Below are 16,477 nucleotides of genomic sequence, written 5' to 3'. Positions count from 1 at the left end.
AATTTCCCCAAAGATCTAAGACTCACAAAGGTTATTTGAATTGTCTATGGATGACCTGGAGTCAATCCCTGGGTTGGGAAGATCCGCTGGAGAAGGGAAAAGCTTCCCACTTCAGTATTCTGGCTTGGAGAATTTCATGAACTGTATAGTCCATGGGGTCACAAAGAGTCGGACACGACTGAGGGGCTTTCACATACACACAAGGATAATCAACAGGAACCAGAGCTAACCACTCTCTTGTTTGTTTTTGCTGTTCAGTTGCTGAGTTGTATCCCACTCTTGCGAGACCTCATGGGTTACAGCCCACCAGGCCCCTCTGTCTTTGGGATTTTTCAGGCAAGAATACTGGACCGGGTTGCCATTTTCTTCTCCAGGGCATCTTCTCAACCCGGGAATCGAACTCAGGTCGCTTGCATTGGCAGGTGGATTCTTTACCATTGAGCCACCTGGGAAACCCGACACTCTCTTAGCACTTACTAAGGGCCAGACATTGTTCTACATGAATTAGCCATTGAATCCTCTCTACAGAACTTGGAAGTATATGCTATTATTATTATTATCCCTATACTACCCATGAAAACCTGGGGCACACAGAAGTTAAATAACTTGCCCAAGGTCACACAGCACTAAGTGGTGGAGCTGGGATTCTAACCTAGGCTTTCTGACTCTAGTTCCAAAATAGTGTTAGCTATTTTGAGACTCAGGTCTTCATTTAGTCATCCATCAATTCATCCATGCATTTTCCATTTAATATATATGTCTTAACATATTATGAACCAGGAACAGAGCTAAGGGTACTGCTGCTGCTGCTGCTGCTGCTGCTGGTAAGTCACTTTAGTCGTGTCCGACTCTGTGCGACCCCATAGACGGCAACCCACCAGGCTCCCCCGTCCCTGGGATTCTCCAGGCAAGAACACTGGAGTGGGTTGCCATTTCCTTCTCCAATGCATGAAAGTGAAAAGTGAAAGTGAAGTTGCTCAGTCGTGTCCGACTCTTAGCGACCCCATGGACTGCAGCCCACCAGGCTCCTCCGTTCATGGGATTTTCCAGTCAAGAGTACTGGAGTGGGGTGCCATTGCCTTCTCTGAGCTAAGGGTACAAACATGCCTAAAATACGGTGCCATCCTTGAGCTCATAGCCAGCCCCTGGAATCCAGTGGATCACCAGTCTCACTTTACAAGTCAGGCACCCCATGAGGACATCTGTGCAAAATGGATCTGGTATCTTCATAATGGGCCAGAAGGGATCCCAGAGGCTATGGCCTTTGGGGGCTGTTCACGGGGTGCCCACCGCATACATTCCCATGCAGCAGACCCTAATCTCTTTCCCTGGTAAGAATGAAGCTGCTGTCTAATGAATAAGTGCTGGAGAAGTGGCCAGAGCTCATTCGTGGGTATTTGTGGACTGGCAGGGGACAGGGCAGGCGTGCCCAGCTCCTGATTACCACAGAGTCCAGCCCCTTCCTGGCTCCTCTGGCTCCAGCTCTAATCTTGCTGTTAATGGGGCCCAGGGGAGGGCTCGGCCAGGGCTGGAGGAGCACACACTCTCCTTCCCTGTTGCCCAAGGTGCTCAGGAATCCACTCCAGCCTTCACTTGTGGAAGGTGTTCGCCAATTAGGCTTCCCTTCCACGGGTCCTGGCATCTGCTCCCTACACCCCAGCCCCCCAGGGTCTGCAGGCCCTGTGGGACCCTCCCTCTGTTCCTCTCCTTCCATGCTGCAATTACTCTGATGCTTTGGCTCAGACTCTGAGGGTGGTGTCCTCAGAGAGCTATGCTCTGGCTGGGGGCACGCAAGCGCCACTCCCTGCTGCAACCTTCCCCCCCAAAGGCTGTTCTGAGCAGGATTTCCATCAGGAAAATGACCCCGAAGAAACACTGTACCCTGAGGGCTCCCGTTTAGCCAGCGCCTTCACACCTGTTGTGTCACCTTGGTCTCAGGATGAGCCAGTATTGCTATTTTGCTGTCACGGAATGGTAGGCCCAGGGAGCGGGGGGAGGCTGTGCCAAGGTGTATGCTTGGGAAGCTGCTCAGCTGCTGTGTGAACCCATTGTCGAGGTCTTCACCACTCCCTAGGAGGACTCCCTAGCTGTGACCCTCTGCTTACATGGGGATCTGGGAGGCTGGAATAAAACAGGTAGAGACTCAGCTAAAACACCGGGGGTAGGGTAGGGTGCAGAAATGGCTTTACTTGTTGGTTCCTGACTCCTGAAATTGTCTTGGAATCAGAAGCCAGAGTTGGGTCCCTGTTTCCCACAGGGTACCTGGGAATCCCAGGAATGTCCTCTTTAAGGGATGCTAAGAGGTGTTCCTGTGAAAAAATGGTTTAGGAAATAAATTGTTTGGAAAAAATGCTGAGAGAATTTTAAAGCTATTTCTTCCTAAAAAGACTTTTCAGACCTTTTTTGGTAACAATTAGGAATATCTTACATGATGTTAGAATGTACTGGGTTTCAGGACATTGCCCCAAATCATTTGCCCAAGGAACCCGTTTATGGTGGAAAATCTTGTGGGGCCTGTGTTCCATGGAAGGCATTTTGGGAAACGCTGGGGAGAGTCTGACAGTGTCAGGGCTGCCCTTCTTCACTATGCTGTGAAAGAAAAAGGAGACTGGGATGGGACATAGGGAGGAACCTGCGGCCCGGCTGAATTCAGCCACAAACTTTCCACTCCTCCCATTGCTCCTTTCCCCAACCAATTGTCCATACACGTCTCTGCCATGGTGTTGGCGTACACATATTAACATTCCTATTTCTCTGTTCCACACCTTTGTGTCCTGATCTGTGTGTCTGCTCAACAGTAAGTGTGTAGATATGGAGACCTTGCCCCACTCACTCCCTATCAGGGATGTCTGGGTCCCCTGCACGTGAGTGGTGGCCAGTGCTTTCCCAAGTCATGGTGATGATGGGCTGTCAAGATGGTACCTGGAACAGTTGGAGGTGGGGCAGAGAGGCTGCAGAGCGTGGTAGAAAGACGACTCCAGGGATCTGTGACTTTCTGCCATGTGACTTTCTGCAATCTACCTAGATGACTATTGACAGGCAACCTAGTTTCTTTGGAGCTGAGTTTTTCATGTGATAAAGCAGAGATTTATACCAGGTGATTCATCTCTAAGGATTCTCCTAGCTCCAGAGTTCCCTGACTCAGTATCTCCTCGAGTTGCCCAGCTGCTCGCTTCTAATTCTTCTCCCTCTTCCTTTTCAGCTCTTAACCATTGATGACAACTTCTGTGGCCTGGATATGAACGCCCCCCTGGGCGTATCAGAGATGGTGCGTGGCATCCCCGTCTTCACAGAGGACAGGGACCGCATGACTTCTGTCATCGCTTACGTCTACAAGAATCACTCTCTGGCCTTCGTGGGCACCAAAAGTGGCAAGCTGAAGAAGGTAGGACAGGGGGTAGTCATTTCGGTGATTGTGTGGACAGCCTGTCCCCAGCGGGACGGATGTTGGCTTGTGTTCTCTTACTACCCCGGGCCTGGTTGGTGAGTGATACAGGTTTGCATGAAGGAGGTGTCTTGCTGTTTTGAGGTCGACAGTGGTATTCTTGTCCCTTCTCTGCCTTCACATGGAATATTGTTGTGGGACTCACACTGGGTGAGTGTGTGGCTCCACCTCTTTCGTGGGCTGGTGTGCTCCTGAGAGGTGTGCGTCTCCAGGCTCCTAGTCTAAATGGTGTGTTCTGTCCAACTTGGGCTTATGCCCTAAGGCAAGACCCTTATTAGGCATGGATGTTGGGAAGGATGGACCAGAGGCAAGGGATGTGCCTGTTCCTCCCTTTTCAGCCTTTCTGGTTTGTGCATCCATCTGGAATCCATTTAGGGAACAGATGGAGGAAAGTATATAGTACCCACTGGAATTGCTATTGGGGCTAAGAGCCAGATTGTGGGACGAGGAAACCATGGATGCTGTGGGAGCACAGAACTGCCTTCAGGTGGAGTTGAACTGTGTGATCCGGGGACATGAGCTTGCCTCCTCATTCTCCAGAAGCTTGCTGGCTTCAGTGGTACTGGGTGACCTTGGCCCATCCACTGTGTTTCACGTCCCCATCTATGCAGAAGTACTCTGTCACCTGCCTTGGCTTGGACTCTCAGTGGGTTGGGGCTGGTCCCCCAGAGTACCCTTCTTGCTTGGATCAAAGCCTTTCTAAAACTCAAGGAAGTAGGTCCTGTTTTCTGTTGGCCGATAATCATACTTGACCCTTTCTCCTGGGAAACACTGATGATGCCATGCGGAGATCCTGCTTGTTTTAATTAGGCTTCCCCTGGAATTTTCTGGACGTTGTGTGGTTCAGGTGGATGAAGCGGCGGTGCCTTATCTGAGACCGAGTTTTGATGCCTGCTTTTCTCTTTGCTGTGTTTGTCGGTATGAGCTTGATGGTCAAGGGGAAATGCTCTCCGCAAATCTCGAGATTGTACCTGTTATCCTGTTCTATGGTGTGACAGCCCATTCCAGCCATTGTTTTTCTCTCTTCAGATTGTGCATCTTTGTGGAACAGGTGGTGGGGCTGGAGGGTGAGAGTGTGGAGGGGGAGAGGCAGGGAGCGGAGTGTTGTGTGGGTTGGGGATGTGCGTGGAGCAGTTACATGGCTAGCGGCTGGAAGAGAAAGCGTATGTTGGTGAAATGCCGTGGCACATGGCGAGAGTGATGCAGGCAGCCCACCACGCATTGGGATCACCCTCCTCATTGTAGTGTCCTGCCTTCTATGTCAATGAATAGATTAATTTAACCTTTGTCCTTACAGCTTGAAGAATGATATTTCCTAGTCACCTGCCTTTCTGCGAAGACTATGTTAAACACAACTGAATATTTTCTTGCTGCCTTGGCCTTCTTGTTGTGATTACTACTCACATAGTGGACAGGGCTCATGGACACCCAGGGAGGATGCTGGGAAGTGCAGGTGTGTTGTGTCTGATCGTTGCAGCCTTCCCAGCTCTTCCTCTAGGGCACCTTGTCACTCATCACTTCCAGATGCTGCCTGGTCCACATCAGCACCCTGCCTCCTCCCTGAGCTGTGGCTTCCAGCTTTCAGTGAGCTGGGAAATCAGATAACCAAACTTGCTGAAATTATGTCTGATAAGCCTCCGTATAAGCCAAGGGGGGGAAGTCCATGAGCTTTAGAGCAGGGACTTCGGGAAAAGATGTTTCTGTTGGTTGCTCAGGTGACTTCATTCTTCATGAGGATTCAACGAGTTCGATTTGCTGGCAAAGTGGATTCTAAATACCAAAGTCATTCCCATATACAAGTCACACAGTGAAATGTCTGTTGACCTGCTTTGCTTGCTCTGATGGTTAAATAAGCACTGTTGAGGGGTTGCACAGAGTCGGACATGACTGAAGTGACTTAGCAGCAGCAAAGGGTAAATAAGTAAGTGAAGGAACTGGGAGTGCTTTAGGTCTTGTCTCTACTAAGCCCATCTCAGTTGGAAGGGAGAGGTGACTTCTTTCAATGTTCTGGAAGGTTCCAACCCCCTCAACTTCCTACCAGGGGCCAGAGGATGTTTTCACTTGCTGGCCAGACCAAGTAGACCGTATAGAAGAATTTTTTTTTTTTTTTTTTTTTTTTTTTGCTATTTTCTGAGCTGGTGGGTATATGGTGTCCGTGATATAAACATGGAGAATTCACTGTGCATAACAGAACAGAAAATTATTTTCTCTTGGGGGGGAATAAAAGATGTTTCCTGGCCATGGCTGCATGGTAAACCTAAGTTGGTTGACTTGCAAATAAATGTGTGCTCTTGGTCAGAAAGTGGTCAGAGGCTGATGGGGGCTGACTCTCTTACCTGTGGAAGCCGGTCCCCTGATGGAGGTCAGAGCGAGGCCCATCTCTGTGAGTGGGGGCTGAGGACACCTCCAGGACCCCGGGCAGGCCAAGTGCACACAGACATCCATTGTGGGGCAGGCTGTGGGCAGAGCCTTGCCTTGAAGTGTGCCCCGAGGTCAGCCAGGCTGGCCATGACAGGCCACACCTGACCGGGGGCTTTAGGGCTTTATAAACCGTGGACTGGCATTTCTCATCTTTTACTTTGGAGCAGGGGGTGGGGGCGAGGTTCTATTTCAGTCACCTGGGACATTACATTTAATTTCCAGAACTGTAGTGGCACTGGTGAAGCGTAAACATTTGAGAAGTAGGGCCAGAGAGTCATGTGTAGGGGAATGAGCCAGTGGCCCTCCTGGGGGAAAGCCAGGCCATGGGGGCAGCCAAACTTTCTGCTCCACCAGCTCAGAGCGGTGGCCTTTTTAATAGTTTTGCTGAAGCCCAGCTACACTCCTGCAGACTCAGCCGGCCCTGGGGGACAGTCTGAATAGGGAAAGGAAAGCTGGGCCGCCGCATCTGTTGTTTGAAATAATAAAAAGCGAAACTGGCCCATTTATTTATTTTTTTCTAAACAATAGAATTTCCCACAACTCTGGCTCACTGAGCACCACTCCCCTTCCCCTGTCATAACTCTGTCTTGCTTTTCTCAGAGGTTATCAGGACCCCATTCACTCTTTGGGCAGAGGCCCAGCCGTGGAAAGCTGTGGGGCTGCAGGAGGATTTAGTGGGAAGTTTTGTGAGCTACTGAAACTGGGGGCTCAGGATAATAGAAATCATACGGCCGCCGTAATTACAGAGCTGGCTTCTCTGAGCCCTGTAATAATCTCCCGCGTGAATCAAGGGCCTTGCAGGGTTCTTGCCATATGACAAGGGACTCAAGGTGGGAAGGCTGGGCGGGAGGGGGTTAGGGGGTTTGCTAAGAGTAAGGGAGTTTGCTGTGAGTTTCAGGAGTTCAGGAGCTAGTCTGTGGCAACTATCCATGGGCTGCCCTGAAAATTACTGACTTTCCATTTTGTTTGAAAGGTATGGGTCCCCATCATTGGCAACCTTGTCTCTGATGACCGTAATTTTACTCCTTTAGTGCACACATCACATGAGGCAGGGGGAAAGGAGGTGAGGAAAGTACCAATTTGGATGTCTTTTATTTTTTCTGATCTGTGTGTGTGTGTGTGTGTTATGGCTGGCATTGACACATAAATGCTCCAGTCATCAGGAGGTGCCTAGAAATTTAGGAATAAGTTATGGGCTGTTACAGTTTCAACTACAGGTTAAACTCTTAAGGCCAGTACCATTCTGATTTGCTTTAAGGTGTCGATATAAATCTGAAAACCTTTGACCCAAGTTGGGGAAATGAGGTCAATGTTGCCTCGGAGGACAAGATCTCTTTGCTTAAATATTCCAGCTCCGATTTCTCTGTCTCTTGCATTTTTACCACTAAGTGATCATATTTTATGGCTGCTGTTCAGCAGTGAATTACTGCCTGACATTAGTGGGAGAGACTAATGTTCATTGTGAACCAGAACATCATAAACTTTCACTTGAGGTGTGATTGCTCCTTTCATTTTGTGATTGCATCTTTCCTGGGTGTTTTGTTAGGTCGAACTGCACACACCAAGGGGCGGAGCGCTGGGAGAATGTTGGGTAAGCAGAACCCTGGCTGGCCTTGCTGTTGGCTTGTAGTCAGGTGTGTGTGTGTGTGTGTGTGTGTGTGCATGCACACACACACAGCCTCTCTTGTGTGGGTGTGTGTCAGCATGGAGAGTCACAGGAGTAGAGAACATAAAGTCATTCTTCTTGGGAATTGTCATGCAGCTTAATTCAGTCTTCCTAATTTTTTTTTGTCAGCCTGTTTGAATTTTTTTTTTTTACTTTTTATTTTATTGACATATAGTGGATTTATAATATTGTGTTAGTTTCAGGTGTACAGTAAAGTGGTTCTGTTATACATATCTAGCTTTTCTTTTTCAAATTCTTTTCCCTTGCAAGTTATTACAAAATATTGAGTAGAGTTCCCTGTGTTATACAGTAAGTCCTTGTTGTTAACCCATTTTATATCTTTTCATATATAATAATGTGTATATGTTAATCCCAAACTCCTAATTTATCCCTCCCTCTCTTTCCTCCTTGGTAACCATATATTTGTTTTCTATGTCTCTTAGTCTGTTTCGTATATAAATTCATTTGTATCAGATTTTTTAGATTTCACACATAAATGATATCATACATATCTGCCTTTTTCTGTTTGAGCCTGTTTGGAATTGATTTGCCTGGAATACCCTTAGGCCCTGAACACAGATCCAGAAGGGCAACTAGCAGACGTGGAGGGAGACTCGCCTGAGGCTGTGTCATTCTGAACATAAGCTCTCAGAAACAGATGCTGCGTGTGTGGGTGTTTCTGCAGTGCTCAAGTCACAGGGCAATACCAGATCAGAGGTGTGCAGCCCCTGCCTTGCAACTTCCTCAGTGTATCTGAGAACTCTTTAATATTCACCTGGAAATTTATCAATAAATCAATTGACAATAACTAATAACAACGATAATAACAAAATAAAAACAATAATAATAATAACAAAAATAATAATAACAATAAGTTAACTAAAAAGAAACTCATGTCATGGAAAGCACTCTAGATGACTGGAGGCATCACAAAATTCAGTGGAGACAGTTGAAACTCCAGCTTGCCCTGCGATCAGAGCAGAACCTGAGTGTACTGGATATAAGGTTTGGTCAGTTCCCTGACCAAACCTTATGTTGTTGTTGTTGTTGTTCGGTCACTCAGTCGTGTCCGACTCTTTGCGGCTGCAGCATGCTGGGTTCCCTGTCTTTCACCATCTCCCAGAGTTTGCTTAAACTCACATCCATTGAGTCAGTGATGCCATCCAACCGTCTCATCCTCTGTTAGTTTTTCAAACCAGAGAGGCTGGCCGCTTTGCTTGTGGGTAGTCACTCATGCAGAAGGGAAGAAGAAATGTTGAAGTATCAATGCCAGACAATTTCCATAATGAGAAGAGTGCATCGGAGTTGTTGGCTTTTTGTTGTCATTGTTGTCGTGCTGTTTTTGCATTTCCCACCCCTGGTTTTGCAAGTATTAGGCCCACGTAGATCTTAACCTATGGGTTGAGTGAGGGGGATGCTGAGGCTGAGATGCTGCAAACAGAAGAGTGTAACAGATGTTCCAGGGACCCTCCTTTCTCTGACTTCATGTCTAAGGAAGGACAGAGAGATGGCTGGTCATTCAAGCCTGGGGGTCCTGGGACTGGCCTTCAAACCAACCTTGCCTCGTGCCCTTCCGTCCACTCCTTGTGGCCCTCCTCCCACCTCGTTTCAGTCTCCTCAGCTGGGCTGTAGGCCTTTTTATTTACGTTGTACCTGGGAGACGTGGCAACTAGCTCAGCTGGCAGTAGCATCTCGTGTGTGTGTGTTAGACGCTCAGTTGTGTCCAACTCTTTGTGACCCCATGGACTATAGCCCACCAGACTCCTCTGTCCATGGAATTCTCCAGGCAAGAATTCTAGGGTGGGTTGTCATTTCCTTCTCCAGGGGATCTTCCTGACCCAGGGATCAAACCCAGGTCTCCTGCATTGCAGGTGAATTCTTACTATCTGAGCCATCCTCTTGGGCATATCTTATATTCCTGTACAACATCAAGCCCTCACTCAACCATCCTTTTTGTGTAAATGTGTTCCCACTCGTGCTATTTTCTTATCCTTTCATACTTTTCACTACTCAGCCCTGAGGCTCACCCCCTGTCCTGCAGGTCTCTGGGCGGGGATCCCAAGTGGTCACCAGTGCTGACCCAAGTGGGGTTAGAGTGGTGTCCTCTCAACGGTGCATCTGCTGCAGCCCCTCTCAAGGCAGTTGGACCCCAAGAGCTGTGGCTTAGACTTGTTCTCCTGGCGTCCTCTTGAAATACACTTTGAGCTCCCCAGAAAATACTACCCTGGAAACATTTGTCGTTCTATTTTCCAAATGATCATTGCTAGTGCACATGACTTAAGGAGATGATTTTAAATGAGCTTTACCAATTCAAGATTTATTGATACATGTGTGCCATTTTTTTGAATCATATGTGTGTGTGTGTATATATATATATATACATTTGTGTAGAATGATCTTGATTATAAATTAAAGCACAGACATTAAAATTAAAGAAAGTGCTGCAGAAACACCCCAAATCATAGAGCGTGCTCAGTCAGCTGATGCTCAAATGCCAGGCATGCTGGAGGAATTTATCCAGTGACACATGCAATTGAAATAAAATATTGTGCTTTACAAGAACATATCATTAAAATGAAAACTAGCAGCATATCAGGAGTCTGGCCATGTAACCAAGACAACAAAGATGGGAAAGGATGAAAGGCATGATGTACCGGAGGAAAAGGGAGGAGGCAGGAGGCAAGAGGAGGAGGTGGGGCACCTAGCCGTCAATGGTCCCCTCACTGCTGGGCTCATAGCTGATCCGTTTTGGACGGGAAGAGGATAGAATCTGGATGGTGATCCTGGTGGAGGCTCCAAGGCAGCATAGGACCAGGGATGGGGAAGGCAGTGGTAGCCAGATTGACTTAGAGGCCACTCGTGGGAGCTCTGATTGGGGGGTGGGGTCTGCGTATAGGTCCTACTTGTTCTCAAGTGACTTCCCATAAATGTGGCCACTGGACTTGCTTCCTGGTGCTGTCGTGGTGCTTCTTCCAGCAGCTCTGGTTTCTCATAGAGGCACTCCTGGTGACTTCTAAACACCTCCTCACATCTCCCACATTCACTCCCTGCCTTCTATCCCACCCCCAGGGGACACAGATGTATTGATTATGGACTGCTGTGTAACAAATGACCCCAACACAGAGGCTTAAAAAAATTTATCTCACAGAGTTTACGGGGCAGGAATCCAGGTCTGGCTTAGCTAAGTCCTCTGGCTCAGAGGACTATAATCAAAGTGTTGTCTGGAGCATCCATCATCTCCAGCGCAAGGCCGGAGTGGGGAGGACCCTCTTCTAAGATCATGCACTTGGCAATGCAAGGCCTCAGGTCCTCACTGGAGACCTCGGCCCCTGGTCATGTGGGTCTCCCCATGATGGCCACTCACACAACAGGGCAGCTGAGAGAGGGGGCCAACAAGAGGCGGCGAGCAGGATGACAGCCAGATTTTCTGAAACCTAACTTCAGAGATGACTTTTGTGGCATTAGAAGTGTTATTAGAAGTGGCATTTGTGTTATTAGAAGCCAGTCACATGGTCCAGCCTACACTCAGGGGAGGGGCTTTACAACGGTATGGAAAAGGAGGCAGGGGTCATTAAGGTCACCTTAGAGGCTGCCTGCCACATGATGGCTTTGTTTCTAAGCCATTAAGGACACTGAACCAGTACTTTTAAAGTTCAAGTTGACGTTTAGTGGTATAGGAAGAAGCACAGCCTTACTCAGGAACCGTCATGGCGCCAGCACTGAATCCTGACTTCGGGCTCCCACAGACTTGGATTGACATAGGAGAGAACCCAAAGGATGGACAACAAGGGGCGAAGTGGCCTGCTATACTCACAGGGCCAGGGGGCACCACATCGTCTTGAGTGGGTGGGTGGTCTGGGAGCTTGGGGAGGCGTCCCTGGGGACCCAGCTTATCTTAGGGAAAGGGTAGTAATTTGTGATGGTGGATAAGCGAGACTTACCTTTCATGTCAGTAACTGATGAGAGCTCTGATTTCACAGAGAATCCTTGCCCCCTGACTCTGGTCTCTTTGGGGGATCACCTAGCTTTTAAAGTGAAGGAAGCAAAGTGAGGCACTCAGTCGTGTCTGACTCTTTGCGACCCAATGGACTGTAGCCCCCCAGGTCCTCTGTCCCTGGGGATTCTCCGGGCAAGGATACTGGAGTGGGTTGCCGTGCCCTCCTCCAGGGGATCTTCCCAACCCAGGGATCAAACCCAGGTCTCCCACATAGTAGGTGGATTCTTTACCAACTGAACCATGAGGGAAGCCAGAGGATGGTGGAGTAGAAGGACGTGTGCTCATCTTTGACCCTGCTTTTAGGAAAGGGTCATTTTCCTGTCGATTGCACCTGGCAGGAAAGAGGATGGGAAGGGGACCACCGTGCTTTGAACACCTCGTAGGCAGCAGGCACTGTTCTAGGTTCTTCCCTTGTGTTGTGTGCATTGATCATCTCATGGTGTCCTCAGCCTTTCCTTTCAGGTAAAGACTACAACCTCCCTTCTACACAGGAGGAGAGGGCTTGAGTAACTCACTGGAGGGTGTGTGATTTCATCTAAGGTCTGCCCTTGCTGATACAGGCAAGTCATGGACTCCACCTGTGGCTACGCTCTCGGCCTGTGGGTAAATCTTACCTCCTGCATCTGGCCAGCATACCTGTTGTCCAGAACCTTCCTACTTTCCTTTCCTTCCCTCTGTCTCTGCCCTGGCTCAGGGCCCCAGTGGTCAAGTGTGGATGGTTGTAACTGAGTTTCCCATCTCAAGGTGCGCCTCCCCCCCCCGCTTTAATTTCCTGTAGATTGTGCCAGGCTCATCTATCTAAAACAGCTCCAATTTTCTCACTCTCCTTCTTGAAAAACTATACATCTTCTTGTCCAAGCTTCTGTGGCCCCCACTGCCTGTCACCCACCTGCATGTCAGACGTCCAGCCTCTCCAAAGACACAGGTCATCCAGCTTAGCCCTTCAGCCCTGAACACTGCCTGACCCCTTGTTATGAGTCTCCAGGATCCCAGCTAAATTGAAATACCAAGGAAGGAGCTCCCACCTAAGAAATGGTGGGCTTCCCACCCCCGCAGCAGCTCTCGTATCACAAACCTCCCTCCAAGAACAGCCTCCCTCTTGAGGGGCAATTATGCTGGAGCGCATTGCACAGTAGAGTGGGTGGTGGTCCTGGGGAGGGGCCGGAGGCTTTCTGGGAAACAAGCTGTGCTTTCCCACTTACCACTGACCCGCCACCAGGACTCACTTGGGGTGTTTGTCTTGGGGGTTCTCACAGAATTCTCTCTCCCAACAGCCCCCGGGACTGTGTTCAGTGGTTCCTGATTCCTTTCCCTGTTATTGGTCAACCAAGGTCCCTGTGACTGGGTCATATCCCATAACTTCTTGGCAAGCCCCCTGCAACTGAGGACCTAACTATACCGTCTCCTTAGGCCTCCGGTCCTTTTAGCCTCTACCTCCACCAGTCCATCCAGCCTTCTTTTTCCTCCTAAATGCTGGTCCCCTCCACCCAAGCCTCATGGCCTCTCTCTGTCCTGGACCTGCTTGCCCCACATTTACTCTCTCAGCTCTTGGCCTCTGCTTCTTGTCATTGTGCGGCTTGTACACTTTGCATAGGGCAAATCCATTCGCAGATGTTATCTTGACTGATTACCCAGGACGACAGTGGGGTAGTAAGTCCCGAAGCAGCTCTGGCTCCACGATTTCTTCATAGATTTAGTGGCTCGAGGGACATTGTGATCGGATGGTTGATTCACTTGACCTGCGTTGCCCTGTTGGTGCCCCTGTGAGTCTCTTTAGGAAAAGTGGGGCAAAGAGTGGGTCCATGAGCAGTGGGTGTTGGCTCAGGGGTCCTCCCCCTCCACTGGCTCTCTCTTCCTTGGGGCCACTCTCTGGCATCCCCAGTGCCTCCCCTCAACCCAATTTTTCTGCTTTGAGCCCCCCTCCCTCACCATACCCACCCTGAAGGCTCCAGAGGTCTTGGGCCCAAGAAGGGTGGAAGGGAAGGCATACAGGAAGAGATTCTCGCCAGGGAGTTGGATTGTCTTTCTGCTTAACTACTCATTTCTCCCACCAGATTGAAAGTGTGCTGGGGGTGGGGGAGCTGAACTTGGGTGTGACCTCAGTGGCTGGTTGGACTTGAGGGGCCAGAACGATGCTGAGACCGGCTTATGACCCACTCTCATCACTGCATCCACAAGTCACAACAAATCCTGATGCTTCTCAGGTCTTCCCAGTAGGAATCCCAGATGCCAAGTGTTGCTTCAGGCAGGATTATACCTATAATCACATGGGTATCTTACATGCTTTGTGGTTTCTGATAACAGTGAAGATGGTTAGATACCTTTGGTTCATTCTTAAAGATCTGTAAGTGGATGAATTCTCTACCTTGGTCCTTCTGCTAACTTGCCAGCCTTCCCCACTGTGATCATTCAATTCTCTCTATTTCGTCCTAAGAGCACAGCATTTATCCATGCTTTTCTACCAGAAACAGAATCCCTTTACAGCGATTTCTCATGATAGGGGCACCGGCTTTTTGAAAAGTTGTGTGTACCTAAAGCCATATTTTAAATGCTTTAGATGAGCATACAATAAGAATGTCTTATTTAATCTTTATGATTAAAGCTCTTCTGGGCCTTCCCCCAGATATACCAGGCTTGGGAGAGGAAATTACGTTTTAAATATCACTCACAGAATTCATCTTTCTTAAACCCCATGAAGTTTTATCAGGCAGGATCATCTGAGGCCTCGTAGACCTGAACCACGCTGTTGGCCTGAAGTGCCCCTGTGGCGGCTGGAGAACTGGTCTCCTCCAGAGCTGGGCAGGGTCAAGGACAGCTTGACTGACAGCTTCATTGCCTCAGTGAGGCTCTGGGCCTCTTCACCCGATGGAAAGATCATGGGCTTAAGAGATAGGAGTTCATCAAAGGAACCAATGAATCCTTCTCTAAACTGAAGAACACTTTCCTAAAATTAATAGCCTCTGAATATATTTATTTTACTAAGTTGGGTTTTTATTCAGTCCCAGTTTGATTACCCAGAAATCACAGGCAATAGTTTCCAAATCTTAGAATTTTTCCCAAGAGGAATTTGTTCATTTTCTTTACATTAAAAAATTGTTTGTTTGTTTGTTTGTTTTACTTCTGGATCAGACTTCTAAACGTCTCCCCCAGCATGTCTAAACCTTTCCTAGTTAGATGTGGGTGTCCAGCACAGTACTTTCCTGAAATGCTAAATAAAAAACATATTTGGAGATTGACTCTTGGGGCTTAGGGTCTTATAGTAGCTGTGTAGGTATGTCTGTGTGTGTGTGTGTGTGTGTGTGTGTGTATGTATCAGCTAGTTTAGGCTAAGCTATGGCTCAGTAACAAATAACCCCTGGTTTGAGTGGCTGCCACAACAGCATAAACTTGTCTCCAGCTCATGCTCACGTACACCCTGGTTTGGCTGCAGCTATGCTCTGGGTCACTTGTTTCAGACAGAGGCTAAAGACATGCCCAGATCCCTCTCAGATGTTAAAGCTGTGGCTTGGATGTGGCACACGTCATTGCCCCTCACATGTTATAGGCTACACCAAAGGGAATGGTGTGGAGACTCTACTCTTACCATGGGAAGAGGCCAGGTGCGTATGTGTTCCTGGAGGGAGGGACAGAGGATATTCTGTCAATAGTACAGTTTACTATAAGGATTATTATTGTGAGCATCACCTTGAGTCAAGACATCTCTACTTGACCTGTCTGTAATATGCTGGGTGTTTCTTGAATTAAAGAGCACAAGGTATCTTCTTACTTAATATTGGAGAAGATGTATGAAAAATACAGGATGTGGCTGGTTTTATGACATCAAGCTCAGAAAGAGTGTTGGAGATTTTTAAAAACAAAATGCTCTATCAGCTTGTTTTCTGGTGACTTGCTACTTCTGAAACTGAAATGAGAATCACTCATGCCCTTCCATTAGTGAGGGCTGTAGCTGTCTGTATTTCCCTGCATCCAGTTTTCCTTAAGAGTGAGGGTACTTTTCTACTTAAATACAAAGATTAGACTGTGCTCAGTGGATGTCTCTTGGAATAATTAAATTATCCAAATTTATTAAATCATTTCTCGTAACTACAATTAAATGGAATCTTCCAAATTAATTTTCCCCATGTAATTTACTCCACCCACCGACAAATTCCCCCACCTCCCCTCTGTCCTCTTGTCTTTTGACTATGAATTCTAAAAAAATTCACTCTGGACACAGTCAGGACCACTGGCCCTTGAAATTCATCCTCCAGGTGAGGAACCTAGCTTGGGAATTCTAGTTCCGAAGCTGGCTGCTGACTCAGGTCCAGGTTCCCTAGGCTTCCCCACCGTCTCCTCCTCTTTGGAAATGGCAAAAGGGCAGAGCTGGAATCCTGCATGGAGGAAGCAATCCTGCAGACTGCTTTGAAAAACACTGATTTTTTTCAGCCTTCGAACTCATTCTGTGGATAGCCAATTTTTTGGCTGACATGTCTTAAACTTACATCATATTGATGATGCCTGAGGAGTCCTTGAACATCCATAACTGGATGGCACTTGGAATAATTAAATGATATGTATTTTCATGGCTGAACTGGTGGCAGCCACTGGGTGAGTCTTGGAAATCAAAGAAAGCTTATAGGGAGTTGCCCTGTTGCAGATGTGCTAGAAGGAGCCCTTTGATCCTTTCTAAGCCCTTCACCTTCGATTTTCAGGTGGATACAAAATACTGTGGACCCTCTGCCACACACACACACATATTCATGCCATAAACGTGCACATGTACCTAATTCCATGCGTACCTGTGTGCACTCATGCATGCTGATGTGTACCCATGCATGCACACTTAGGAGCCAGACCCGTCTCTTTAAAAAAAAAAAAAATTGAAGTATAGTAGATTTACAATGTTGAAACAATTTCTGCTGTACAGCACAGTGGCTCAGCTATGCATATATATGCATTCTTTTTCTGA

At 47.9% G+C, this 16,477-nt stretch overlaps 1 protein-coding gene across 1 annotated transcript in view; it reads left to right on the top strand.

The window, feature by feature from the left end:
* PLXNA4 (plexin A4) overlaps nt 1–16,477 on the top strand; it is a 475,557-nt gene that overhangs the window by 87,403 nt on the left and 371,677 nt on the right. Inside the window, exon 3 of the mRNA XM_055590947.1 lies at nt 3,203–3,385. Coding sequence (XP_055446922.1) covers nt 3,203–3,385 — 183 coding nt within the window. The remainder of the gene's footprint in view (nt 1–3,202; nt 3,386–16,477) is intronic.

This window comes from Bubalus kerabau, chromosome 8 (genome assembly GCF_029407905.1).
Source record: "Bubalus kerabau isolate K-KA32 ecotype Philippines breed swamp buffalo chromosome 8, PCC_UOA_SB_1v2, whole genome shotgun sequence".
NCBI lineage: Eukaryota > Metazoa > Chordata > Mammalia > Artiodactyla > Bovidae > Bubalus > Bubalus kerabau.
The sequence above is the reverse complement of the archived record's forward strand: the minus strand, read 5'-3'. Positions and strand labels throughout refer to the sequence as shown.